Source organism: Salvelinus alpinus, chromosome 3 (genome assembly GCF_045679555.1).
Source record: "Salvelinus alpinus chromosome 3, SLU_Salpinus.1, whole genome shotgun sequence".
Classification (NCBI taxonomy): domain Eukaryota; kingdom Metazoa; phylum Chordata; class Actinopteri; order Salmoniformes; family Salmonidae; genus Salvelinus; species Salvelinus alpinus.
Genome location: NC_092088.1, coordinates 34805535 through 34833455, shown reverse-complemented (window position 1 = coordinate 34833455; position 27921 = coordinate 34805535). Strand labels below are relative to the sequence as shown.

Sequence of the window (27921 nt, the reverse complement as noted above, 5' to 3'; positions counted from 1 at the left end):
CCAGGACCTCTATAACAGGCGGTGTCAGAGGAAGGCTCTAAAAATTGTCAAAGACTCCAGCCACCCTAGTCATAGACTGTTCTCTCTCCTACCACACGGCAAGCGGTACTGGAGTGCCAAGTCTAGGTCCAAGAGGCTTCTAAACAGCTTCTATCCCCAAGCCATAAGACTCCTGAACATCTAATCAAATGGCTACCCAGACTATTTGCATTGTCCCCCCCTCTTTTACACCGCTACTACTCTCTGTTGTTATCATCTGTCATCTCATGAGTGGATCACTGCGCCATCTGCTGACCATTTAAGGTTGTGAGTTCTCAACCGGTGTGCCAAATTTCGTTGACGGGGAAAAACTCACTTCAGCATGAATTGCTGGAATTACAATCTTCAAAAAGTCAGTAACCTTAGCAGTGTCGCTTGCTTGTAGAAGCCTATGGCTGTACAATGGCATAGCCTTGTTTTGTTAATTTAGCAAGCAAGACGCTCTTATTGCCCAAACCATTATCACAGTCAAGACACACCTATTTTATAGTATAAAACATAATACAATTGAACAGAATATTTTTCCAAATGAGAAAAGTTTGCAATGCGTCTCGCGTCTGGAACAGTTATTTTCAAAGACTGATCACTTGAAACGCGGCTGAATTTTGTGAGTTTAAATAAAATATTTCAGGGTTACAAACCAAAATCTGTCTTCTTCTCGATATACAGTCGTTCGATTTAGTTTATTCTGCCTGTTCTTTGGAATTTTCTAAATGGACAATTCCATATTGAACACTGTATGGTGATGAATTACGGCCACAACATCTGGTAAGTAGGCTTAATGATTCTGATGAAAATTAGCTATTTGTCTTTATCAAACAAACGTTTTTGCATATGCTTAATGTGGAACCTGTCTATGTTTAGGGGGGTTATAGCATAGCTCTAGGCTAACCAATTCTAAATGGCACTAGGAGTTCGCAAGAAAATCCATCAGATGCAATTATTCCAAAACTGCAGCTCATTGTTGGAACACATAATTCCCTACTTCAATAAACTAGCCATTTTGAATTTGTGATAAAACTGTCATCATTTGGCAAGGAACATAACTGTTTATCCCATCCGTTAGATGTATTTCTGTAGGCCTAATGGGAGCTTGTGTGCGCAGGACATGTTTATTTTATTTTTTATTTAACTAGGCAAGTCAGTTAAGAACAAATTCTTATTTACAATGACGGCCTACCCCAGCCAAACCCCAACTCAGACGACACTGGGCCAATTGTGCTCCGCCCTATGGGACTCCCAATCACGGCTGGTTGTGATACAGCCTGGAATCAAACCAGTCTCTTTAGTGACACCTCTAGCACTCAGATGCAGTGCCTTAGACCTCTGCGCCACAAATTCATTATTTTTTTTTTGTGTGAGCTCAACCGCAATCTGTTAATTATATAATATATAAAATGGAATTATCTATTTCAATACAGACTAGCTCAAAACATTACTTATCATTGAAAATGACAAATTGCCTAGATCATGATACTTTTCTGAGAAAAAAAAGTGGGGGTGCAAAAACATACGTTTGCACCCCTATTTTGAAAGTGCAGCTGCTCCGTTTGCGACATTGTTCAGGCGCCTATGCTGTATACACATATTTACAAAACATCCACACAATCTGACAGGCAACTCAGTAAAGATACAATACTAAACATGATAGACTGTGTCTGTTGAATACTAACCCGTGTGGAAATCGATGCCGAATGACTCTTGCAGCCCAACAACAGGGTTATTTCCATCATCCTTCGCCTCCACAGAGATTATGTAATATTCCAGCCGGGGTCGTAGGTCAGGGTCCTTCGCAGCGAGCGTTGCCACCACCTCGCCCGGCGGTGTAGACTCGTTTATGTTAATAGTTGTCACGGGTTCCAGGAAACGTGGTCGCGAGTCGTTGACGTCATCCAGGATGACCGACAGGGTGGCCGTGCCCGACAATGAGGGTGTGCCACGGTCAGTAGCCACGACAACCAGGCGGTAGGAGCCACGCTCCTCGCGGTCGAGGGTGGCGTTGCCCACCAGGACGGCACCAGAGAGGGAGTCAACTACGAAGCGGTCCTGGGCACCGCTCTCCAGCCGGTAAAGCAGCCAGGCATTAGAGCCTGAATCAGCGTCACTGGCAGACAGCTGGGTCACCACCACACCTAGAACAGAGAGAAACGAAGGAAGAGAGGACACAGAGGTTAGGATAGAACACAAGGGGCAAGAGAAGCCTGAACTAAAAAGAATGTTCAATGGAGAATCTCCATTTAAATAGATTTTTTTTGTGTAGGACTAGGCTTAAAAGGGAAATTTGCAGCTCAAAAAATAACAAAGCGGCACTCCGCCACTGTTTCAATACACAGCTGGGGCTGGAGATATGTAACCACTCTCAAATTCATAGACAGAGCGATGGATGCAAGGATTTACCATCCATGATATAAAAAGTATAGTTTGAGGCTATACAGTATTTATTTACAAAAAATGGAGTAAAACAAGCTTAAATGTTGCGTTCTGATGGAGTACGACAGTTGAACTAAGCCTGAGGCATTTCTAAGTTTTATTCTCAAGAATCAATGGGTAAATATCATTCATTAAAAAGTCAAAAAATCTAATTAGCAATGTATGTATTTGTGGATGTATTAAATCAAACTTTATTTGTCACATGCGCCGAATACAACAAATGTAGACTTTACCGTGAAATGCTTACTTACATGCTGTTAACCAACAGTGCAGTTCAAGAAGAAGAAAATATTTACCAAGCAGACTAAAATAAAAAGTAATAATAAAAAGTAACACAATAAGAATAACATAACGTGGCTATATACATGGGGCACCGGTACCGAGTCAGTGTGCGGGGGTACAGGCTAGTTGAGGTAATCTGTACATGTAGGTGGGGGTGAAGTGACTATGCATAGGTAACAAACAAACAGCGAGTAGCAGCAGTGTACAAAAAGGAGGGGGTCAATGTAAATGAACTGGTGGCAATTTTATGAATTGTTCAGCAGTCTTATGACTTGGGGGTAGAAGCTGTTGAGGAGCCTTTTGGTCCTAGACTTGGTGCTCCGGTACCGCTTGCCATGCGGTAGCAGAGCAAACAGTCTATCATTTGGGTGACTGGAGTCTCTGACAATTTTATGGGCTTTCCTCTGACACAGCCTTTTATATATGTTCTGGATGGGAGGAAGGTTGGCCCCAGGAATGTACTGGGCCATTCGCATTACCCTCTGTAGCGCCTTACGGTCAGATGCCGAGCAGTTGCCATACCAGGCGGTGATGCAACCGTTCACGATACTCTCGATGTTGCAGCTGTAGAACCTTTTGAGGATCTGGGGACCGATGCTAAATCTTTTCAGGCTCCTGAGGGAGAAAAGGTTTTTTCGTGCCCTCTTCACGACTGTCTTGGTATGTTTGGACCATGATAGTTTGTTGGTGATGTGGACACCAAGGAACTTGAAACTCTCGACCCGCTCCACTTCAGCCCCGTCGATGTTAATGGGGGCCTGTTCGGTCCGCCTTTTCCTGTAGTCCACGATCAGCGCCTTTGTCTTGCTCACATTGAGGAAGAGGTTGTTGTCCTGGCACCACACTGCCAGTTCTCTGACCTCCTCCCTATAGCCCATATCATCATTGTCGGTGATCAGGCCTACCACTGTTGTGTCATCAGCAAACCTAATGATGGTGTTGGAGTCGTGTTTAGCCACACAGTCGTGGGTGAACAGGAAATACAGGAGGGTACTAAGGATAAGCATGGCAGACGTGTTGTTGCCTACTCTTACCACCTGGGGGTGGCCCGTCAGGAAGTCCAGGATCCAGTTGCAGAGGGGGGTGTTTAGTCCAAGAGTCCTTAGCTTAGTGATGAGCTTCGTGGACACTATGGTGTTGAACGCTGAGCTGTAGTCAATGAACAACATTCTCACAAATGGTGTTCCTTTTGTCCAGGTGAGAAAGGAAAGTATGGAGTGCGATTGAGATTGCGTCATCTGTGGATCTGTTGAGGCGGTATGCAAATTGGAGTCGGTCTAAGGTGGGAGGATGCGGTTGATGTGAGCCATGACCAGCCTTTCATAGCACCTCATGGCTACCGACGTGAGTGCCACGGTGCGGTAATTATTTAGGAAGGTTAACTTTGCTTCCTTGGGCACAGGGACTATGGTGGTCTGCTTGAAACATGTAGGTATTACAGACTCGGTCAGGGAGAGGTTGAAAATGTCAGTGAAGACACTTGACAGTTGGTCCAGGCATGCTTTGAGTACACGTCCTGGTAATCCGTCTGGCCCAGCGGCTTTGTGAATGTTGACCTGTTTAAAGGTTTTGTTGGTCGGCAGGGATATCCTTGTCTCGTCGCGCACTAGTGACTCCTGTGGCGGGCCGGGCGCAGTGCACGTTGACCAGGTCGCCAGGTGCACAGTGTTTTCTCCGACACATTGGTGCGGCTGGCTTCCGGGTTGGATGTTCGTTGTGTCAAGAAGCAGTGCGGCTTGGTTGGGTTTTGTTTCGGAGGACGCATGGCTCTCGACCTTTGCCTCTCCCGAGTCCGTACGGGAGTTGTAGCGATGAGACAAGACTGTAACTACTACCAATTGGGGAGAAAAAAGGGGTAAAAAAAATACAAAATAAAACTAAAATAGTACGCAAGTGGGACCACGCAGTCGTCATACCGCTCAGGAAGGAGGCGCGTTCTGTCTCCTAGAGATGAACGTATTGAAAAGTGCAAATCAAGGAAACAGGTACAAAAGCATCTCTATCCACAGTAAAACGAGTCCTATATCGAGAGGCCGTTCAGCAAGGAAAAAGACACTGCTCCAAAACCGCCATAAAAAAGCCAGACTACGGTTTGCAAATGCACATGGGGACAAAGATTGTACTTTTTGGAGAAATATTCTCTGCTCTGATGAAACAAAAATAGAACGGTTTGGCCATAATGACCATCATTATGTTTGGTGGAAAACGGGGGATGCTTGCAAGCTGAAGAACACCATCCCAACCGTGAAGCACGGGGGTGGCAGCATCATGTTGTCTGGGTGCTTTGCTAAAGGAGGGGCTGGTGCACTTCACAAAATAGATGGCATCATGAGAAATAAGAATTATGTGGATATATTGAAGAAACATTTCTTTTTTTATTTTACCTTTATTTAACTATGCAAGTCACTTAAGAACAAATTCTTATTTTCAATGATGGCCTAGGAACAGTGGGTTAACTGTCTTGTTCAGGGGCAGAACGACAGATTTTTACCTTGTCAGCTCAGGGATTCAATCTTGCAACCTTCCAGATACTAGTCCAATGCTCTAACCACTATGCTACCTGCCGCCCCACAACATCTCAAGACATCAGTCAGGAAGTTAAAGCTTGGTGGCAAATGGGTCTTCCAAATGGACAATGACCCAAAGCATACTTTCAAAGTTGTGGCAAAATGGCTTAAGGACAACAAAGTCAAGGTATTGGAGTGGCCATCACAAAGCCCTGACCTCAACCCTACAGAAAATGTGTGGGCAGAACTGAAAAACGGTGTGCGAGCAAGGAGGCCTACAAACCTGATTCAGTTACACCAGCTCTGTCAGGATGAATAGGCCAAAATTCACACAACTTATTGTGGGAAGTTTGTGGAATGCTACCCCAAACGTTTGACCCAAGTTAAACAATTTTAAAGGTAATGCTACCAAATACTAATTGAGTGTATGTAACCTTCTGATTCACTGGGAATGTGATGAAAGAAATAAAAGCTGAAATAAATAATTCTCTCTATTATTAATCTGACATTTCACATTCTTAAAATAAAGTGGTGATCCTAACTGACCTAAAACAGGGAATTTTTACTAGAATTAAATGTCAAGAATTGTGAAAAACTGATTTGATTTGGCTAAGGTGTATGTAAACATCTGACTTCAACTGTATTCCAGTCTGTGCTAGCAAAACTGTTCTGTAGAGTAGCATACGCTTCATCTGACCACTTCTGTATTGAGCGAGTCACTGCTACTTCCTGCTTTAGTTTTTGCTTGTAAGCAGGAATCAGGAGGATAGAATTTTGGTCAGATTTGCCAAATGGAGGGTGAAAGAGAGCTTTGTATGCGTCTCTGTGTGTGGAGTAAAGGTGGTCTAGGATTTTTTTTCCCTGGTTGCACATGTGACATGCTGGTAAAAATTTGGTAAAACTGATTTAAGTTTGCCTGCATTAAAATCCCCGGCCACTAGGAGCGCAACTTCTGGGTGAGCATCTTCTTGTTTGCTTATGGCCTTATAGAGTTGGTTGAGAGCGGTTTTAGTGCCAACTTCGTTTTGTGGTGGTAAATAGAAGGCTACGAATAATACAGATGAGAACTCTCCTGGTAGATAGTGTGGTCTACAGCTTATCATAAGGTACTCTACCTCAGGTGAGTAATACCTCGAGACTTCTTTAATATTAGACATCGCACACCAGCTGTTATTGACAAAAAGACACACACCCCCAAACCCTCATCTTACTCGAGGTAGCGGCTCTGTTCTGCCGGTGCATGGAAAATCCCGGAAGGTCTATGTATCTGTGATTTGGGATGATTAGTGTAATTTTTAAACTCAGCAAAAAAGAAAAGTCCCTTTTTCAGGACCAAGTCTTTCAAAGATCATTCATAAAAATCCAAAAAACTTCACAGATCTTCATTGTAACGGGTTTACACACTGTTTCCCATGCTTGTTCAATGAACCATAAACAATTAGTGAACATGCACCTATGGAACAGTCGGTAAGACACTAACAGCTTACAGACGGTAGGCAAATAAGGTCACAGTCATGAAAACTTAGGACACTAAAGAGGCCTTTCTACTGACTCTGAAAAACACCAAAAGAAAGATGCCCAGGGTCCCTGCTCATCTGTGTGAACGTGCCTTAGGCATGCTGCAAGGAAGCATGAGGACTGCAGATGTGGCCAGGGCAATAAATTGCAATGTCCGTACTGTGAGATGCCTAAGACAGCGCTACAGGGAGACAGGACGGACAGCCGATCTTCCTCGCAGTGGCAGACCATGTATAACAACACCTGTACAGGATCAGTACATCCGAACATCACACCTGCGTGACAAGTACAGGAAGGCAATAACAACTGTCCGAGTTACACCAGGAACGCACATTCTCTCCATCAGTGCTCAGACTGTCCGCAATAGGCTGAGAGAGGCTGGACTGAGGGCTTGTAGGCCTGTTGTAAGGCAGGTCCTCACCAGACATCACCGGCAACAACAAAGCGCTCTTCACTGACGAGTCGTTGTTTTGTCTCACCAGGGGTGATGGTCGGATTCACGTTTTTCGACGAAGGAATGAGCGTTACACCGAGGCCTGTACTCTGGAGCGGGATCAATTTGGAGGTGGAGGGTCCATCATGGTCTGGGGCGGTGTGTCACAGCATCATCGGACTGAGCTTGTTGTCATTGCAGGAAATCTCAATGCTGTGCGTTACAGGGAAGACATCCTTCTCCCTCATGTGGTACCCTTCCTGCAGGCTCATCCTGACATGACCCTCAGCATGACAATGCCACCAGCCATACTTCTCATTCTGTGCGTGGTTTCCTGCAAGACAAGAATGTCAGTGTTCTGCCATGGCCAGCGAAGAGCCCGATCTCAATCCCATTAAGCACGTCTGGGACCTGTTGGATTGGAGGGTGAGGGCTAGGGGCATTCCCCCCAGAAATGTCCGGTAACTTGCAGGTGCCTTGGTGGAAGAGTGGGGTAACATCTCACAGCAAGAACTGGCAAATCTGGTGCAGTCCATGAGGAGGAGATGCACTGCAGTACTTAATGCAGCTGGTGGCCCACACCAGATACCGACTCTTACTTTTGATTTACTTTTGACCCTCCCTTTGTTCAGGGACACATTATTCAATTTCTGTTAGTCACAAATCTGTGAACCTTTTCAGTTTATGTCTCTGTTGTTCAAACTTGTTATGTTCATACAAATATTTACACATGTTAAGTTTGCTGTAAATAAATGCAGTTGACAGTGAGTACATACACACGCATTAATGCATGCATAGAGTCACACAGACACACATACACACACACATGTTGTGTTCTTCTATCCTTGTGGGGACCTAAAATGTATTTCCTTTCAAAATCGTATTTTCCCTAACCCCTAACCCTGAACCTAACCCTTACCATAACCTGTAACTCTAATCCATAATCCGTGGGAAATGTCCCCATGAGGGAGACATTTTCTTGTTTTGCTATCTTTGTTGGGACTTTGGAGGATTTTAGGTCCCCACAAGGATAGAAGAACCAACACAGCTCCACACACCACCATCCATCCACCCACCCATCAACACACACTCACCAGTGGGGCTGTTCTCAGGGAGGTGCACAGTGAGGCTGGGGGGGTTAAAGACAGGAGGGTTGTCGTTCTGGTCCATGATTGTCACAGTGAGGGGCACGCTGCTGTTGAGCCCTCCCACATCCTCCCCCACCAGGAGCAGCTCCACCCGCGGCTCCACAAACGCCTCGCGGTCCAACAGAGCCTTCTGTCGCACACGCACTATACCTGCAGGGTGGAACAGGGGAGAGGTACAGGCAGTGGGATAATTGGTGATGAAGTAAGCATTTCACTGTTAGTCTGCACCTGTTGTCTACGAAGAATGTGACAAATAAAATGTGATTTGACTTGAAAATTATGATTAATGATATATGTGTGTGTGTGTGTGTGTGTGTGTGTGTGTGTGTGTGTGTGTGTGTGTGTGTGTGTGTGTGTGTGTGTGTGTGTGTGTGTGTGTGTGTGTGTGTGTGTGTGTGTGTGTGTGTGTGTGTGTGTGTGTGTGTGTGTGTGTGTGTCAGACCTGTATCAGAGTCCACAGTGAAGAGGTCCAGTCTTGTTCCCAGCAGACGGTACCTGACCACAGCGTTGGGCCCAATGTCTTTGTCCTCAGCCAACACTGGTCCATTCAACACTGACACAGCACTGCCTGAGAGAGGATGGAGGAATGGATAGGGGGAGAAAGGGTGATGTGTAGGATGGCAGATGGGGAGAGGAAAGTTAAATACAAGAGTTGAGGAGGGAAGGGCAAGAATGATTGATGAATGAAAGAGGAAAAGATTGAGATTGGAAGAGAGTGGGAAGAGAGAAAAGCATGAGTCATCGAAGCATAGACGAAAGCAGATATAAAGACAAGAAAAGCATAGGAGGTTTTGAGGGCCACGCAAGGGATAGAGGTAGCAGAGGAAATAAACATTGTCAATTGAAACACACAGACAGAGAGAGAGACAGACAGACATCCAGACAGACATCCAGTACCTTCAGAAAGTATTCACACCCCTTGACTTTGGACACATATTGTTATGTTACAAAGTGGGATTCAAATTGATTTAATTGTCATTTTTTGTCAACGTTCCACATACAATACTCTGTAATGTGAAAGAAAAATTCTACAATCTTTTTATTTATTAAACGAGATCGGTGTCCCGATCGTGCACTAATGTAATTAGCATGACGCTTTAAGTAACAAGAACATTTCCCAGGACATAGACATGTCTTATATGGGCCGAAAGCTTAAATTCTTGTTATTCTAACTGCACTGTACATTTTACAGTAGCTATTACAGTGAAAAAATACCATGCTATTGTTTGAGGAGAGAGCACAACAACAAAATACTTTTATCACGGCAACTGGTTTGATACATTCACCTCTGAAGCTAAATAATGTACTTACATTGAGTAATCTTGCTCTGATTTGTCATCCTGAGGGTCCCAGAGATAAAATGTAGCATAGTTTTGTTCAATTACAAATTCTCGTGACAGGTTTCTTCCCTTTCCAGCAACTGAGTTAGGAAGGAGGCCTGTATATTTGTAGTGACTGAGTGTATTGATAAACCATCCAAAGCGTAATTGATAAATTCACAAAGCTCAAAGGGATATTCAGTGTCTGCTTTTTTTATTGTCCCCCATCTACCAATAGGTACTCTTCTTTGCGAAGCATTAGAACACCTCCTTGGTCTTTGTGGTTGAATCTGTACTTGAAATTCACTTATCGATTGAGGGACCTTACAGATAATTGAAAGTGTGTGGTACAGATAGGGCTGTTGAAAAATGGAATCGTGAAATTTTGTCAGCCGGTGACTGTCAAGAAAATAACTGCCGGTTATTAACATTAACACATTTAGCATCTCCTGGCAGCCTACCATCCACTGATGCAGACCTTTGGAAAATCTACTTTAAAAAATATATAATAAATCCATGTAATATAGTCTACAGTATCACAATAAATCCATTATTTATTTTAGACGGTCTAATGAAACATGAAATGAAGAAAATGTAGTCTATGTCAGAAGAACAGAATAGCATACTCTGAGTTAAATTAGGCCCTGATCTGGCTATGCCATATGGCTCTGGCCTACACTAGTTCATTTAGCAGACAAGATTTGCTTAGAATTCTCTGGCATTATTTTATATTATTTTATAGTATGAAGAATACAATTGAACATAGCTGAATAAAATAGATAAATGATTAGAGGGATTGCACACATGTTGAGTGGTTAACAAAGAAACAGGTACTCCTATATGCTTAATTTAGAGTTATTTATATAACTGTAGTTGTGATAAAAACGTTGGGCTATATGTTTAGATTTTTAATACATTCTAAGGCTGCATAACAATTCTTTCTTTTTTTAAGTTGCATGAAAGGCATGAGCTCTGCTATGTATTTTGCGCAGGCTGTAAACACTTAATCAGTCTCTCATTCACAATTTGACAAGCGCTTGATAATGCCTCGAATTTCTCGGTGGCATCCCCTTTGTGTGGCTGTAATGCCCCGTAAAAATCCATTCCTTTTGCGGCCAGCAGCTGTTGTGCCCTTGGGCTGAATTTGAATTCCCTTCTCCCGGCTGCATGCTCGAAACACCTCTCACTCACAAGGCTCTCAATCACTTGATCGGGTCTTTCTCACAGGCTACAAGTGAAGACGGAGTCCTAATCCAATTCAGAGACACATATTGAAGATATTGGAAGAACTGTCCACATTTACTTTTGTCAGCCAACAAGATGAGTAGGCCTAATGAACAGAAAAAGCACTAGCCTATGTAAAACTACTATCCCCCATAGTACAAAAGTTGACCTATTCTATTCTGTGTGAGAAATAAATATTTCAAATATAGTCTGGGACAGTTGTGGGATGTGTTAGATCCCAAATTAATAAAACCACTAGAATAAAAAAAGAAAACATTTTTAAGCAATGAGGCTGACGCAACAGATCAGATTCTTCACATTATAGGCTAATGACCATCAGCAGCATCAGACCTTGGAGAAACCTAATTACCATGACTAAATGGTCACGTGGAATTTGATTGCCGTCATGACTTGTGACCGCTGGTGTGGCGGTAATACGGTCACCGTAACAGCCCTAGGTACAGAGATGGGGTTGTCATTCAAGTCATGTTCACCACTATTATTGCACACGGAGTGAGTCCATGCAACAGTAACAATCACAAGGCCGCTGGGCCAGATGGAAGACCAGAGCACGTTATCATAGCATGCGCAGACTACCTGGTAAGAGTCTTCACAGACATTTTCAATCAATTTATCCTTATCCCAGTCTGTAATCCCAACATGTTTCAAGGTGACCACCATTGTCACTGTTCCCAAGAGCTCCAAGGTAACCTGCCTAAATGTCTATCGCCCTGTAGCACTCACATCTGTAATTATGAAGTGCTTTGAAGGGCTGTATAACACCAGAACAGATCCAAAGACGACACAATATCAGTTGCACTTCCCACTGCCCTTTCCCAACTGGACAAGAGGGGAAATAACTGCTTAGAATGCTGTTCATAGACTACAGCTCAGCGTTCAACAAAATAATCCCCTGTAAGATCATCACCAAGTTAGGGACCCTGCAACTGGATCCTGGACTTCATGATGGGCCAGCCCCAGGTGATGAGGGTTAGGCAACAACACCTCCTCCATGCTGACCCTCAACACGGGGGCCCCTCAGGGGTGTGTGCATAGTTCCCTCCTGTACTCCCTGTTTACACATGACTGCGTTCATCCACGACTCCAAAACTATCATCATGTTTGCTGACGACACAACGGTGGTAGACCTGATCACCAACGGTGATGAGTCAGCCTACAGTGAGGAGGTCAAATACTCAGCAGTGTGGTGCCAGAGCAACAACCTCTCCCTCAACGTCAGTAAGACCAAGGAGCTGATCGTGGACTATAGGAGAAAGAGGGGAGAGTTGCTGTTGCAGAGTGGGTCGAGAGCTTTATGTTCCTTGGCATCCACATCACTAAGGGCCTAACATGGTCCCCACACACCCACACAGTTGTGAAGAAAGCACGGCTGGTGCTTTTTCCCACTCAGGAGGCTGAAAAGATTTGGCAAGGGGCCCTCGGATAATCAAAAGGTTCTACAGCTGCACAATCGAGAGCATCTTCACAGGCTTCATCACCGCTTCATATGGCAAAGACACCGCCCTTGAGCGCAAAGCACTACAGAGTGTGGTGCGGACAGCCAAGTACATCACTGGGGTTGAGCTCCCTGCCATCCAGGACCTCTATACCAGGCGGTGTCAGAGGAAGGTCCGAAAAATTGGACCAGAAAACCAGTCAGTATCTGGTGTGACTACCATTTGCGACTTGCAGCGCGACACATTTCCTTTGCATAGAGTTAATCAGGCTGATTGTGGCCTGTGGAATGTTGTCCCACTCATTTTCAATGGCTGTGCGAAGTTGCTGGACATGGGTGGGAACTGCAACAAGTGGTCGTGCACAGCGATCCTGAGCATCCCGGACATGCTCAATGGGTGACATGTCTGGTGAGTGTGCAGGCCATGGAAGAACTGGGACATTTTCAGCTTCCAGTAATGCCCATACCATAACCCCACCTACACCATGGGGCACTCTGTTCACAAAATTGACATCGGCAGACTTCCTTGCCCACACAACGCCATACACGTTGTCTGCCATCTGCCCGGTACAGTTGAAACCGGGATTCATCTGTGAAGAGCACACTTCTCCCCTCATGCCAGTGGCCATTGAAGGTGAGCATTTGCCCACTGAAGATGGTTACGATGCCGAACTGCAGTCAGATCAAGACCCTGGTGAGGATGACGAGCACACAGATGAGTTTCCTTGAGATGGTATCTGACAGTTTGTGCAAAAATTATTTGGTTGTGGAAACCCACAGTTTCATCAGCTGTCTGGATGGCTGGTCTCAGACAATTCTGCAGGTGAAGAAGCCGGATGTGGAGGTCCTGTGCTGACATGGTTAAACGTGGTTTGCTGTTGTGAGGCCAGTTGGACGTACTGCCAAATTCTCTAAAACTACGTTGGAGGCGGCTTATGGTAGAGAAATTAACATTAAATTATCTGGCAACTCTGGTGGACATTCCTGTGGTCAGTATGCCAATTGCACGCTACTTCAAAACTTGAGAAATCTGTGGCATTTTAGAGTGGCCTCTTATTGTCCCCAGCACAAGGTGCACCTCTGTAATGATCATGCTGTTTAAAACTAGAACCGCTGGGCCTCGAGAGACCACCCTTCAAGCTAACGAGCAGTCATTCTGACTGCAACATTTTAAAAGTGTAATTAATATGTTTCAAAACATGCTCGAAAATCATGCTCGAATATCTGTTTGTGTTCTTGAGGTAACATTGGAATAAGATGTTTTATTTATTTAAAATAATAACATAGCATTTTCATTAGTTTGTTACTGTAGGCTATATAAAAATAAAACCAATTCAACTGTTCAGTAAATTGAATTTGTGGAATTATATAAGTCAAAAGTTTGGACACACCAACTCATTCAAGGGTTTTTCTTTGTTTTACTGTTATCTAAACTATGAAATAACACATACGGAATCATGTAGTAAAAAAAAAGTAAATCAAAAAAGTATTAAACAAATCAAAATATAATTTATATTTGAAATTCTTCAAAGTAGCCACCCTTTGCCTTGATGACAGCTTTGCATACTCTTGGCATTCTCTCAACCAACTTCATGGCATGCATTTGAATTAACAGGTGTGCCTTGTTAAAAATGTCTTTCCTTCTTAATGCGTTTGAGCCAATCAGTTGTGTTGTGACAAAGTAGGGGTGGTAGACAGAAGACAGCCCTATTTGGTAAAATACCAAGTCCATATTATGGCGAGAGCAGCTCAAATAAGCAAAGAGAAACGACAGTCCATAATTATTTTGAATCTAAAATATATTTAACACTTTTGTTTACTTAACCTTTCTTTAACTAGGCAACAAATTCTTATTTACAATGACAGCCTACCCCGATCAAACCTTAACCTGGATGACGCTGGGCCAATTGTGCACCGCAGTATGGGACTCCCTACCACGGCCGGTTGTGATATAGCCTGGAATCAAACCATGGTCTGTAGTGACACCTCTAGCACTGAGATGTAGTGCCTTAGACCGCTGTGCCACTCAGGAGCCCTACCTGATTCCATATATGTTATTTAATAGTTTTGATGTCTTCACCATTACTACTCAATGTAGAAAATAGTAAAAATAAAGAAAAACCCTTGAATGAGAGTAGGAGTGTCCAAACCTTTGACTGGTACTATATATATATATATGTTTGTTTGTTTTATTCCCCAACCACAAAGAAATATAGTCAGCAAACACAGTCAAATGAGGGAAACAGTAACCTAAAATAATTGTATGCGTCAAGTGTGCTTGATAAATAGTGAAAATCAGCACAAAGCAATAATGGCATTACAATAAATGTGTCGATATTACAACAGTCAAAAATAGTCAATTATTGTCTGCTCATGCTTACACGGTCTGCGTTTTCACGCAATGTCATCCGTTGGATTTCATTTAGCGGTTAGCCCTTGTCCTAGCAGTCGACACATCTTTGCCACTTTCCTTTGCTTGACACACTTCCCACAAAAACATTGCTTGCAGGTGACATAGGTGTCTTGGGTTCTGTTCTTTATGCACCTGGACACCTGGCACTGTCTCCTCCTCGGGAGCTGTGCACAATTTGACTAGCGCAAAGGCTCATGTGGAATCTTTGCTGCTGCCTTGACCCTTGTATGTCTCTCACGTACCCCGTATGCTAGACTCATGATGAAATCTCTCCTGTAAAAAAATCTAAAAACAAAGTTCCACTTTGACATTATGGGGTAATGTTTTTAGATCAGTGACACAAAATCTCAGCCAGCCCTGTAGCTCTCCAGCAAGCTAGCCAGACAGTCAAGACAGTTCCCCCGCCAGCCAACAAAACGCACAGGGTGACAGATACAGAAAGAAAGTCAGAAAAACACATCAGTGAGGTTGGTACCTGAGGGGGAGTTCTCAGAGATCTCAGCCCGGTAGCTGGGCTGTGTGAATATGGGCCTGTTGTCATTATCATCCAGAACTGCGATCACTAGCATGTCTGAGTCCTAGAGAAAGGGATGGACGGAGGGAGAGAGTGATGGATTGGGGAGGGAGGGGTGAATGAGGTAGGATAGGATGGAGGGGCAGGGAACAAGGTAAGAAATGTTCTCAATAAAAAAGCAAATAGCTGTCATTCCATGCAATATTTGAGAGGCACATGTGTGCCATTGAATAATGCCATCTATGTAGAGCTGGGCAATATGGACAAAAATCCATATCACAATACTGGAAAATACAGAGGATCAACAACATTGCATTCAATCCACATTACTGGCCTGTATGATAAAGTGTAAAGAAGGAAGACTGTGTTAAAAATCCACTCCAAGTCATCCATTGTTTGCAGCAAGGCCGTTTAGCGACACTGCAAGACAACACGGCAAAGAAATACACTTCTTGACCTAAATTAAAAACGACAGGTTTGGGTCAAATCCAATACAACACAGCACAAAGAGAAGAGTGAAACTCTTTGTATTTAAGTATTGTGGCGGCAGCATCATGTTATGGGTATGCTTGTCAACGGCAGGGCCTGGGAAGTTTGTCAGGGTCAAACTAAAACTGAAAAGAGCAAAGCCCAGGTAAAAAGTTGGAGGAAAACCCGCCTCAGTCTTCTGAGAACCTCACCCTGGGATAAGAGTTTATTTTTCAGCGGGACATTTCCACAAATGTTAATGCCAAAAACACACCAGAATGGCTTTCGAAGAGGTGTTGAGTGGTTCCTGAGTGGTCCAGTATCAGTCCTTATTTGAGACTTATTTGAGAGTGAGTGAGTGTGAGAGTGTGTGTGTGTGTGCGTGTGTGCGTGTGTGTGTGGAGCAGTACCCGGCGAGCGATGCGGGGATTCTCAGGGTTGTCTTTAACGGTGATGGTCAGTCTGTACTCCCCCACCCTTTCTCTGTCCAGAGGCCTGTTCACCTGCACCATCCCTGTCTGAGAGGGGGATAGAGAGACCATGGGGGGGGTGATTGCGCACAAGATGGAGGATAGACCTGACTTATCAATTATACCATATCCTTCCCTTTTCAATGACTCTCTATAACCACGTTTCCATCCACAGTTTTTATGTGATTTTTTAAGTCATACCGTACATTTAAAAAAATCACGACAGTGGAGATGGAAAAAGGAAGTTTGGTACAATTTAATATATGGCGACAGATAATTTGTTTGTTCGACATGGTGGCATCTTTTTATGTCGGTAAAATTAAATATGCGAAAAATGCCGGTGGAAACGCCTTTATGCACAAGTATTAATATAATAACCACCAAGTCGAAGTAAATTCTGAGAAATCATGCAGTTTATTAGGCTACAGATGAAATAAATTATGATGAACTTCACAGAGTGGTGAAAGTGCACGGTGATGCTCCTTTACAATAAATATTGAGTCTTATTCTGGTGACATGATGATTGATGCTTGACTGACATTTGACAAATCAACATATTCTCGCTCTTTTCCATAATAATCTCATCATGTAGACTAGTCAACCCACACAGCCTACCTGCACTGTATCTGCGAGCTGTTGGCTAGAGCGCACGTGCCAAGACCAGAGTAGGCACATTTGCTATTTAATTCAACAGTTTTTGCGACAAAACTATTGTTTTTTTTTATCCTTTATTTAAGTAGGCAAATCAGTTAAGAACAAATTATTATTTAAAATGACGGCCTAGGAACAGTGGGTTAACTGCCTTGTTCAGGGGCTGAACGACAGACTTTTAACTTGTCAGCTCGGGGATTTGATCTAGCAACCTTTTGGTTACTGGCCCAACGCTCTAACCACTAGGTTACCTGCCACCCCAAAATATGATGGAAACACATCAAACTTTCTATTTTTATTTGGCACATGAAAACTTAAGTGAAAAATAACATTTTGTGTGCACTATGTTATCACACGCTGATTTTTATCCGCAACATTTCCGCTTGGTGGAAACCACTGGTGGGAAAATTTGCATATTTTCTTGATGGGGATTTTAGAATATTCGTATGAAAATCTGTCACCAATTGGATGGAAACCTAGCTCCTGACTTTTTATCAATTTATTTTGTCTACATTTTCAGAACAAGCCCTTCTTCTCACTTCTCTATCCTTTCTGCCTCTTTTACTCCCTCCCTCCCTCTTCCTCCCTCTCTCTCTCTCTCTCTCTGTCTCTCTCTCTCTCTCTCTCTCTCTCTCTCTCTCTCTCTCTCTCTCTCTCTCTCACAGTGTCATTGATGTAGAAAGCTCCATCGTGGTTTCCGGCAGTGATGTTGTAGGTGAGCAGGGCGTTGCGTCCACTGTCCATATCACGTGCTTGGACCGTTGTCACCGAGGTGTGGATGGACGCCCCCTCTCTCACACTGGTGTTGTGGGGCAGGTTCAACAGCATGGGGTCGTTGTCATTGATGTCCAGCACATGGACACCCACCACCACCTGGGAGATGGAGAGGACACAGGAAAGTGTCACACTTGGTCTTAGTGTGTATGTGTTTGTGTGTGGACGCACACATGTGTTGTGTTCATATAAGTGTCTGAGCATGTCAGCAGGAAGCACCACAGGATCAGTGCATGTCTGTGTGTGTGTGTGTTTCTGTGAACATGTGTATGAACATACCATGCTGCTGCGTGGTGGGTTACCAAGGTCTTTGGCCATGACAGTGATGTTGTAGAAGGGTGTGGTCTCTCTGTCCAGCTCCACATCTCTCCTCACACGCAGCTCTCCCTCCACTGGAGAAACTACAAACTCATCTAACAGAGAGAGAGAAAGAGAGAGCAAGAGCAAGAGAGGGGAAGCATGATTAGTTTGTTACTAGCCTTATACTGCAAACACACACACACACACACACACACACACACACACACACACACACACACACACACACACACACACACACACACACACACACACACACACACACACACACACACACACACACACACACACACATGGATAGTAAATCACCCGCATATATACCCCACCCCCTCCCCACAAAGACACACACACACACACACACGCACACACAAACACCCTACTCACTCTGGGGGTCTCCGGCAGTGATGCTGTACTCCACTTTGCCGTTGAGTCCAGAGTCCTGGTCGATGGCCTTGAGGGTCCAGACCCGGGGCCCCGGCTGGCCCTCTGTTATCTCAAAGGGCCCCTCATAGGGCTTGGTGAAGGTGGGGGTCACATCGTTCACATCCAGGACATTCACCAACACCTGGAAAAGACCGGTGGAAACAACCTGAATAGAGATCTTTATGGTCTATAACAGTGGTTCCCGAACTGTGGGGGTCGGCAGGGGGGGAGCGGGGGTCCATATACAGTTGAAGTCGGAAATTTACATACACCTTAGCCAAATACATTCAAACTCACTTTTTTCACAATTCCTGACATTTAATCCTAGTAAAAATCCCTGTCTTAAGTCTGTTAGGATCACCCCTTTATTTTAAGATTGTGTAATATCAGAATAATAGCATAGAGAATGATTTAATTCAGCTTTTATTTCTTTCATCACATTTTGTAGGCCTCATTGCTCACACACGCTTTCTCAGTTCTGCCCACAAATCTTCTATAGGATTGAAGTCAGGGCTTTGTGATGGCCACTCCAATACCTTGACTTTGTTGTCCTTAAGCAATTTTGCCACCACTTTGGAAGTATGCTTGAGGTCATTGTCAATTTGGAAGACCCACTTGCAACCAAGATTTAACTTCCTGACTGATGTCTTGAGATGTTGCTTCAATACATCCACATAATTTTCCTCCCCCATTATAACATCTATTTTGTGAAGTGCACCAGTCCCTCCTGCAGCAAAGTGCCCCCACAACATGATGCTGCCACCCCCATGCTTCACGGTTGGGATGGTGTTCTTCAGCTTGCAAGCCTCCCCCTTTTTCCTCCAAACATAACCGTTATGGCCAAACAGTTCTATTTTTGTTTCATCAGACCAGAGCACATTTTCCCAAAAAGTACGATCTTTGTCCCCATGTGCAGTTGCAAACCGTAGTCTGGCTTTTTTACGGCGGGTTTTGGAGCAGTGGCTTCTTCCTTGCTGAGCGGCCTTTCAGGTTACTTCGATATAGGACTCGTTTTACTGTGGATATAGATACTTTTGTACCTGTTTCCTCCAGCATCTTCACAAGGTCCTTTGCTGTTGTTCTAGGATTGATTTTGCACTTTTCAAATCAAATCAAATTTTATTTGTCACATACACATGGTTAGCAGATGTTAATGCGTGTGTAGCGAAATGCTTGTGCTTCTAGTTCCGACAATGCAGTAATAACCAACAAGTAATCTAACCTAACAATTCCACAACTACTACCTTATACACACAAGTGTAAAGGGATAAAGAATATGTACATAAAGATATATGAATGAGTGATGGTACAGAACGGCATAGGCAAGATGCAGTAGATGGTATAGAGTACAGTATATACATATGAGATGAGTAATGTAGGGTATGTAAACATAAAGTGGCATAGTTTAAAGTGGCTAGTGATACATGTATTACATAAAGATGGCAAGATGCAGTAGATGATATAGAGTACAGTATATACATATACATATGAGATGAGTAATGTAGGGTATGTAAACATTATATTAAGTGGCATTGTTTAAAGTGGCTAGTGGTACATTTTTACATAATTTCCATCAATTCCCATTATTAAAGTGGCTGGAGTTGAGTCAGTATGTTGGCAGCGGCCGCTAAATGTTAGTGGTGGCTGTTTAACAGTCTGATGGTGTCACGCCCTGGCCTTAGTATTCTTTGTTTTCTTTATTATTTTAGTTAGGTCAGGGTGTGACATGGGTATTTATGTGGGTTTTTGTAGTGTCCAGGGTGATTGTAAGGTTTAGGGGGTTTATTTAGAGTAGTTGGGTTTATGTTTAGTATAGTTGTCTAGCTGTGTCTATGTTGGGTGTAGTTGTCTAGGAAAGTCTATGGTTGCCTGAATGGGTTCCCAATTAGAGACAGCTGGTTTCTGTTGTCTCTGATTGGGAGCCATATTTAGGGTAGCCATAGGCTATAGTTTGTTGTGGGGAATTGTCTATGTCTGAACGTTTGTAGCATGTGTATGTGCACTACGTTTATTAGCTTCACGGTCGTTTATTGTTTTGGTTAGTTTGTAAGTGTTTTTGTTTCGTTTTGCCTTCTTCATTAATAAAAGGAAGATGGCTTATTTTCCAAATGCTGCGTTTTGGTCCGTCTCTCCTCCACACGATCGTGACAGAATTCCCCACCACAACAGGATCAAGCAGCATGATCGGAACCAACAACAGCGGCAAAGTAAACAGGACTCATGGACATGGGAGGAGATCCTGGACGGCAAAGGACCCTGGACTCAGCCAGGGGAATATCGCCGTCCCAAAGCGGAGCTGGAGGCAGCGAAAGCGGAGAGGCGGTTTTATGAGGCAAAGGCAAGGCAGAGTGGCTGGAAGCCCGTGAGTAACACCCAAACATTTCTTGGGGGGGGGCTAAAGGGGAGTGTGGCGAAGCCGGGTTGGATACCTGAGCCAACTCCCCGGGCTTGCCGTGGAGTAAGAGGGCGTCGTACTGGTCAGACACCGTGTTATGCGGTAAAGCGCACGGTGTCCCCAGTACGCGTGCTTAGCCCAGTGCGGGCTATTCCACCTTGCCGCACTGGGAGGGCTAGGTTGGGCATCGAGCCGAGTGCCATGAAGCCGGCCCAACGTATCTGGTCTCCAGTACGTCTCCTCGGGCCGGCGTACATGGCACCAGCCTTACAGGTGGTGTCCCCGGTTCGCCTGCATAGCCCAGTGCGGGCTATTCCACCTCGCCGCACTGGCAGGGCTACGGGGACCATTCAACCTGGTAAGGTTGGGGAGGCTCGGTGCTCAAGAGCACGTGTCCTCCTTCACGGTCCGGTATATCCGGCGCCACCTTCCCACCCCAGCTCAGTACCACCAGTGCCTACACCACGCACCAGGCTTCCAGTGCATCTCCAGAGCCCTGTTCCTCCTCCACGCACTCTGCCTATGGTGCGTGTCTCCAGCCCAGTGCCTCCAGTTCCGGCACCACGCACCAAGCCTCCTGTGCGTCTCCAGAGCCCTGTACGCACTGTTCCTTCTCCCTGCACTCGCCCTGAGGTGCGTGCCCTCAGCCCGGTACCTCCAGTTCCGGTACCACGCACCAGGCCTAGAGTGCGCCACGAGAGTCCAGTGTGCCCTGTTGTTGTTCCCCGCACTAGCCTGAAGGTGCGTGTCCTTAGCCCGGTACCTCCAGTTCCGGTACCACGCACCAGGCCTATAGTGCGTCTCAGCCGGCCAGAGTCTGCCGTCTGCCCAGCGGCGCCTGAACTGCCCGTCTGCCCAGCGGCGCCTGAACTGCCCGTCTGCCCAGCGGCGCCTGAACTGCCCGTCTGCCCAGCGGCGCCTGAACTGCCCGTCTGCCCAGCGGCGCCTGAACTGCCCGTCTGCCCAGCGGCGCCTGAACTGCCCGTCTGCCCATGCGGCGCCTGAACTGCCCGTCTGCCCAGCGGCGCCTGCAAAGCTGCCCGTCTGCCATGACGCCGTGCTGAAGCTGTCCGTCTGCCATGAGCCTGCAAAGCCGCCCGTCTAGCCATGAGCCTGCAAGAGCCGCGCCGTCTGCCATGAGCCTCAGCCAGAGCCGTCCGCCAGACCGGATCGGCCAGAGCCTTCCGCTAGACCAGATCGGCCAGAGCCGTCCGCCAGACAGGAGCCGCTAGAGCCTTCCGCCAGACCGGATCGGCCAGAGCCTTCCGCCAGACCGGATCGGCCAGAGCCTTCCGCCAGACCGGATCGGCCAGAGCCTTCCGCCAGACCGGATCGGCCAGAGCCTTCCGCCAGACCGGATCGGCCAGAGCCGTCAGCGAGCCATGACCGTCCAGAGCCGTCAGCGAGCCATGACCGTCCAGAGCCGTCAGCGAGCCATGACCGTCCAGAGCCGTCAGCGAGCCATGACCGTCCAGAGCCGTCAGCGAGCCATGACCGTCCAGAGCCGTCAGCGAGCCATGACCGTCCAGAGCCGTCAGCCAGCCATGACCGTCCAGAGCCGTCAACCAGCCAAGAGCATCCAGAGCCAGCCAGCCAGGATCCGCCAGTCATTCTGGTGTTGCCCCTCATTCTGGTGTTGCCCCTCATTCTGGTGTTGCCCCTCATTCCGGTGTTGCCCCTCATTCCGGTGCTGCTCCTTATCCTGATGATGCCCCTTAATTTAGGTGGGGTTATTTGGAGGGTGGGCATTGTGAGGGGGATAAAGAAGCGGGGATTGACTATGGTGGGGTGGGGACCTCGCCCTGAGCCTGAGCCACCACCGTGGTCAGATGCCCACCCAGACCCTCCCCTAGACTTTGTGCTGGTGCGCCCGGAGTTCGCACCTTAAGGGGGGGGCTATGTCACGCCCTGGCCTTAGTATTCTTTGTTTTCTTTATTATTTTAGTTAGGTCAGGGTGTGACATGGGTATTTATGTGGGTTTTTGTAGTGTCCAGGGTGATTGTAAGGTTTAGGGGGTTTATTTAGAGTAGTTGGGTTTATGTTTAGTATAGTTGTCTAGCTGTGTCTATGTTGGGTGTAGTTGTCTAGGAAAGTCTATGGTTGCCTGAATGGGTTCCCAATTAGAGACAGCTGGTTTCTGTTGTCTCTGATTGGGAGCCATATTTAGGGTAGCCATAGGCTTTAGTTTGTTGTGGGGAATTGTCTATGTCTGAACGTTTGTAGCATGTGTATGTGCACTACGTTTATTAGCTTCACGGTCGTTTATTGTTTTGGTTAGTTTGTAAGTGTTTTTGTTTCGTTTTGCCTTCTTCATTAATAAAAGGAAGATGGCTTATTTTCCAAATGCTGCGTTTTGGTCCGTCTCTCCTCCACACGATCGTGACAGATGGCCTTGAGATAGAAGCTGTTTTTCAGTCTCTCGGTCCCTGCTTTGATGCACCTGTACTGACCTCGCCTTCTGGATGATAGCGGGGTGAACAGGCAGTGGCTTGGGTGGTTGTTGTCCTTGATGATCTTTATGGCCTTCCTGTGACATCGGGTGGTGTAGGTGTCCTGGGGGGCAGGTAGTTTGCCCCCGGTGATGCGTTGTGCAGACCTCACTACCCTCTGGAGAGCCTTACGGTTGTGGGCAGAGCAGTTGCCGTACCAGGCGGTGATACAGCCCGACAGGATGCTCTCGATTGTGCATCTGTAGAAGTTTGTGAGTGCTTTTGGTGACAAGCCGAATTTCTTCAGCCTCCTGAGGTTGAAGAGGCGCTGCTGCGCCTTCTTCACAACGCTGTCTGTGTGGGTGGACCAATTCAGTTTGTCCGTGATGTGTACACCGAGGAACTTAAAACTTTCCACCTTCTCCACTACTGTCCCGTCGATGTGGATAAGGGGGTGCTCCCTCTGCTGTTGCCTGAAGTCCACAATCATCTCCTTTGTTTTGTTGACGTTGAGTGTAAGGTTATTTTCCTGACACCACACTCCGAGGGCCCTCACCTCCTCCCTGTAGGCCGTCTCATCGTTGTTGGTAATCAAGCCTACCACTGTAGTGTCATCCGCAAACTTGATGATTGAGTTGGAGGCGTGCATGGTCATGCAGTCGTGGGTGAACAGGGAGTACAGGAGAGGGCTCAGAACGCACCCTTGTGGGGCCCCAGTGTTGAGGATCAGCGGGGTGGAGATGTTGTTACCTACCCTCACCACCTGGGGGCGGCCCGTCAGGAAGTCCAGGACCCAGTTGCACAGGGCGGGGTTGAGACCCAGTGTTAAATGCTGAGCTGTAGTCGATGAACAGCATTCTCACATAGGTATTCCTCTTGTCCAGATGGGTTAGGGCAGTGTGCAGTGTGGTTGCGATTGCGTCGTCTGTGGACCTATTGGGTCGGTAAGCAAATTGGAGTGGGTCTAGGGTGTCCGGTAGGGTGGAGGTGATATGGTCCTTGACTAGTCTCTCAAAGCACTTCATGATGACGGAAGTGAGTGCTACGGGGCGGTAGTCGTTTAGCTCAGTTACCTTAGCTTTCTTGGGAACAGGAACAATGGTGGCCCTCTTGAAGCATGTGGGAACAGCAGACTGGGATAAGGATTGATTGAATATGTCCGTAAACACACCAGCCAGCTGGTCTGCGCATGCTCTGAGGACGCGGCTGGGAATGCCGTCTGGGCCTGCAGCCTTGCGAGGGTTAACACGTTTAAATGTTTTACTCACCTCGGCTGCAGTGAAGGAGAGCCCGCAGGTTTTGGTAGCGGGCCGTGTCAGTGGCACTGTATTGTCCTCAAAGCGAGCAAAAAAGTTATTTAGCCTGTCTGGGAGCAAGACATCCTGGTCCGCGACGGGGCTGGTTTTCTTTTTGTAATCCGTGATTGACTGTAGACCCTGCCACATACCTCTTGTGTCTGAGCTGTTGAATTGCGACTCTATTTTGTCTCTATACTGGGACTTAGCTTGTTTGATTGCCTTGCGGAGAGAATAGCTACACTGTTTGTATTCGGTCATGTTTCCGGTCACCTTGCCCTGGTTAAAAGCAGTGGTTCGCGCTTTCAGTTTCACGCGAATGCTGCCGTCAATCCACGGTTTCTGGTTTGGGAATGTTTTAATCGTTGCTGTGGGTACGACATCGTCAATGCACTTTCTAATGAACTCGCTCACCGAATCAGCGTATTCGTCAATGTTGTTGTTGGACGCAATGCGGAACATATTCCAATCCGCGTGATCGAAGCAGTCTTGAAGCGTGGAATCAGATTGGTCGGACCAGCGTTGAACAGACCTGAGCGAGGGAGCTTGTTGTTTTAGTTTCTGTTTGTAGGCTGGAAGCAACAAAATGGAGTCGTGGTCAGCTTTTCCGAAAGGAGGGCGGGGGAGGGCCTTATATGCGTTGCGGAGTTAGTATAACAATGATCCAAGGTTTTACCAGCCCTGGTAGCACAATCGATATGCTGATAGAATTTAGGGAGTTTTGTTTTCAGATTAGCCTTGTTAAAATCCCCAGCTACGATGAATGCAGCCTCAGGGTGTGTGGTTTCCAGTTTACAAAGAGTCAGATAAAGTTCGTTCAGGGCCATCGATGTGTCTGCTTGGGGGGGAATATATACGGCTGTGATTATAATCGAAGAGAATTCCCTTTTCGCACCCAAAGTACGTTCATCTCTAGGAGACAGAACGGGTCTCCTTCCTGAGCGGTATGACAGCTGCGTGGTTCCATGGTGTTTATACTTGGGTACTATTGTTTGTACAGATTAACGTGGTATCTTCAGGTGTTTGGAAATTGCTCCCAAGGATGAACCAGGCTTGTGGAGGTCTCCAATTTTTTTTCTGAGGTCTTGGATGATTTATTTTGATTTTCCCATGATGTCAAGCAAAGAGGCACTGAGTTTGAAGGTAGGCCTTGAAATACATCCACAGGTACACCTCCAATTGACTCAAATTATGTCAATTAGCCTATCAGAAGCTTCTAAAGCCATGACATAATTTTCTGGAAATTCCTAAGCTGTTTAAAGGCACAGCAAACTTAGTGTATGTAAACTGCTGGAATTGTGATACAGTGAATTATAAGTGAAATAATCTGTCTGTAAACAATTGTTGGAAAAATTACTTGTGTCATGCGCAAAGTAGATGTCCTGTGGTTGAAAAACGAGTTTTAATGACACCAACCTAAGTATATGGAAACTTCCGACTTCGACTGTATATTATTATAATTTTTGGGGGGGGAGTGGGACTCAGTTCGGCTTTCAACTTACTCTTTAAAATTGTGATAGTAGAAATAGCTGAAATTGTTTTCCTTTTGTCATGTCAGTCATACCTTAGAGAGTTATTTATAACTTGTCAGAAATGCCCAGATCAACTTGCCCATGAAAATTAGTTTAAAACTTCTAAATGTTCTCTGCATCCTATGACAAAATGTGTAGAATTGCAGGAAATATGCTTTAAATCTACAACATTTTCTCTTCACAGTCATGAACAACGCTTGAGCCCATAGAAATCAACATGGCATAGGCGGAGGAGGGGTGGGGTGTTCCCCAATGCTGGAAGGCAGGAGAAAGTTTGGGAACCCTTGGTCTATACGTATGTCATTCGCAGGAGGAAAAGACGGAGATATCGTGGACGACGGTCCGGGTACCTTGGAAGGATCAGTCGCCGAGTGGGTAATCTACCTTTATCATTGGTCCTATTAGCCAAGGCACAATCAATCGATCATAAAATAGACAAACTACAGCTTGTATATCATACCAACTGAACATTAAAAACTGTAATATCTTATGTTTCACAGAGCCGTGGCTGAACGACGACATGATTAACATACTGCTGGTGGGTTGTAAGCTTTTTCGGCAGGATAGAACAGCGCCCTCTGTATATTTGTAAACAACAGCTGGTGCACAAAATCTAAGGAAGCCTCAAGGTTTTGCTCGCCTGAGGTAGAGTATCTCATGATAAGCTATAGACCACACTATATACCAAGAGAGTTTTCATCTGTATTTTTAGTAGCTGTCTATATACCACCGCAGACCGATGCTGGCACGTAAAACCGCACTCAATGAGCTGTATATGGACATAAGCGAACAGCAAAGCGCTCATCCAGAGGTGGTGCTCCAATTGGCCGGGGATTTTAATGCAGGAAAACTCAAATTCGTCCTACCTAATCTCTACCAGCATGTTAAAAAAAGTCTAGACCACCTTTACTCCACACACAGAGACGCGTACAAAGCTCTCCCTCGACCCTCAATTTGCCATTCTGACCATAATTATATCCTCCTGATTCCTGCTTACAAGCAAAAACTAAAGCAGGAAACACCAGTGACTCGGTAAATAAGAAAGTGGTCAGATGAAGCAGATGCTAAGCTACAGGACTGTTTTGCTAGCACAGACTGGAATATGTTCCGGGATTCTTCCGATGGCATTGAGGAGTACACCACATCAGTCACTGGCTTCATCAATAAGTGCATCGATGACGTTGTTGTGGCATGGGATTGCAAACTATTACATACTACAAAGGGAAGCACAGCCGCGAGCTGCCAAGTGACACGAACCTACCAGATGAGCTAAATTACTTCTATGCTCGCTTCGAGGCAATTAACACTGAAACATGCATAAGAGCACCAGCTGTTCCGGACGACTGTGTGATCACGATCATGTGAGTAAGACCTTTAAACAGATCAACATTTACAAGGCCGAAGGGTCAGACAGATTACCACTATGTGTACTGCGAGCATGCGCTGACCAACTGGCAAGTGTCTTCACTGACATTTTCAACCAGTCCCTGACTGAGTCTGTAATACCAACATGTTTCAAGCAGACCAACATAATCCCTGTGCCCAAGAACACTAAGGTAACCTGCCTAAATGCCTGCTGACCTATTGCACTCACATCTGTAGCCACGAAGCGCTTTGAAAGGTTGGTCATGGCTCACATCAACACCATTATCCCCAGAAACACTAGACCCTCTCTAATTTGCATACTGCCACATCAGATCCACAGATGATGCAACTCTATTGCAGTCAACACTGCCCTTCCCCACCTGGACAAAAATAACACCTATGTAAGAAGGCTATTCATTGAGTTACAGCTGAGCTTTCAACACCATAGTGCACTCAAAGCTCATTGAGAAGCTAAGGACTTCTTGATGGGCCGCCCCAGGTGGTAAGGGTAGGGAAC

At 45.7% G+C, this 27921-nt stretch overlaps 1 protein-coding gene across 1 annotated transcript in view; it reads right to left on the bottom strand.

Moving 5' to 3' along the window:
* The window catches only part of LOC139570592 (cadherin-23-like), a 587919-nt gene that overhangs the window by 74411 nt on the left and 485587 nt on the right, over positions 1-27921 (bottom strand). Inside the window, exons 39-46 of the mRNA XM_071392575.1 lie at positions 18349-18529; positions 17926-18059; positions 17536-17745; positions 16162-16269; positions 15245-15347; positions 8800-8925; positions 8304-8507; positions 1713-2171 (exon numbers count right to left, since the gene is read on the bottom strand). Coding sequence (XP_071248676.1) covers positions 1713-2171; positions 8304-8507; positions 8800-8925; positions 15245-15347; positions 16162-16269; positions 17536-17745; positions 17926-18059; positions 18349-18529 — 1525 coding nt within the window. The remainder of the gene's footprint in view (positions 1-1712; positions 2172-8303; positions 8508-8799; positions 8926-15244; positions 15348-16161; positions 16270-17535; positions 17746-17925; positions 18060-18348; positions 18530-27921) is intronic.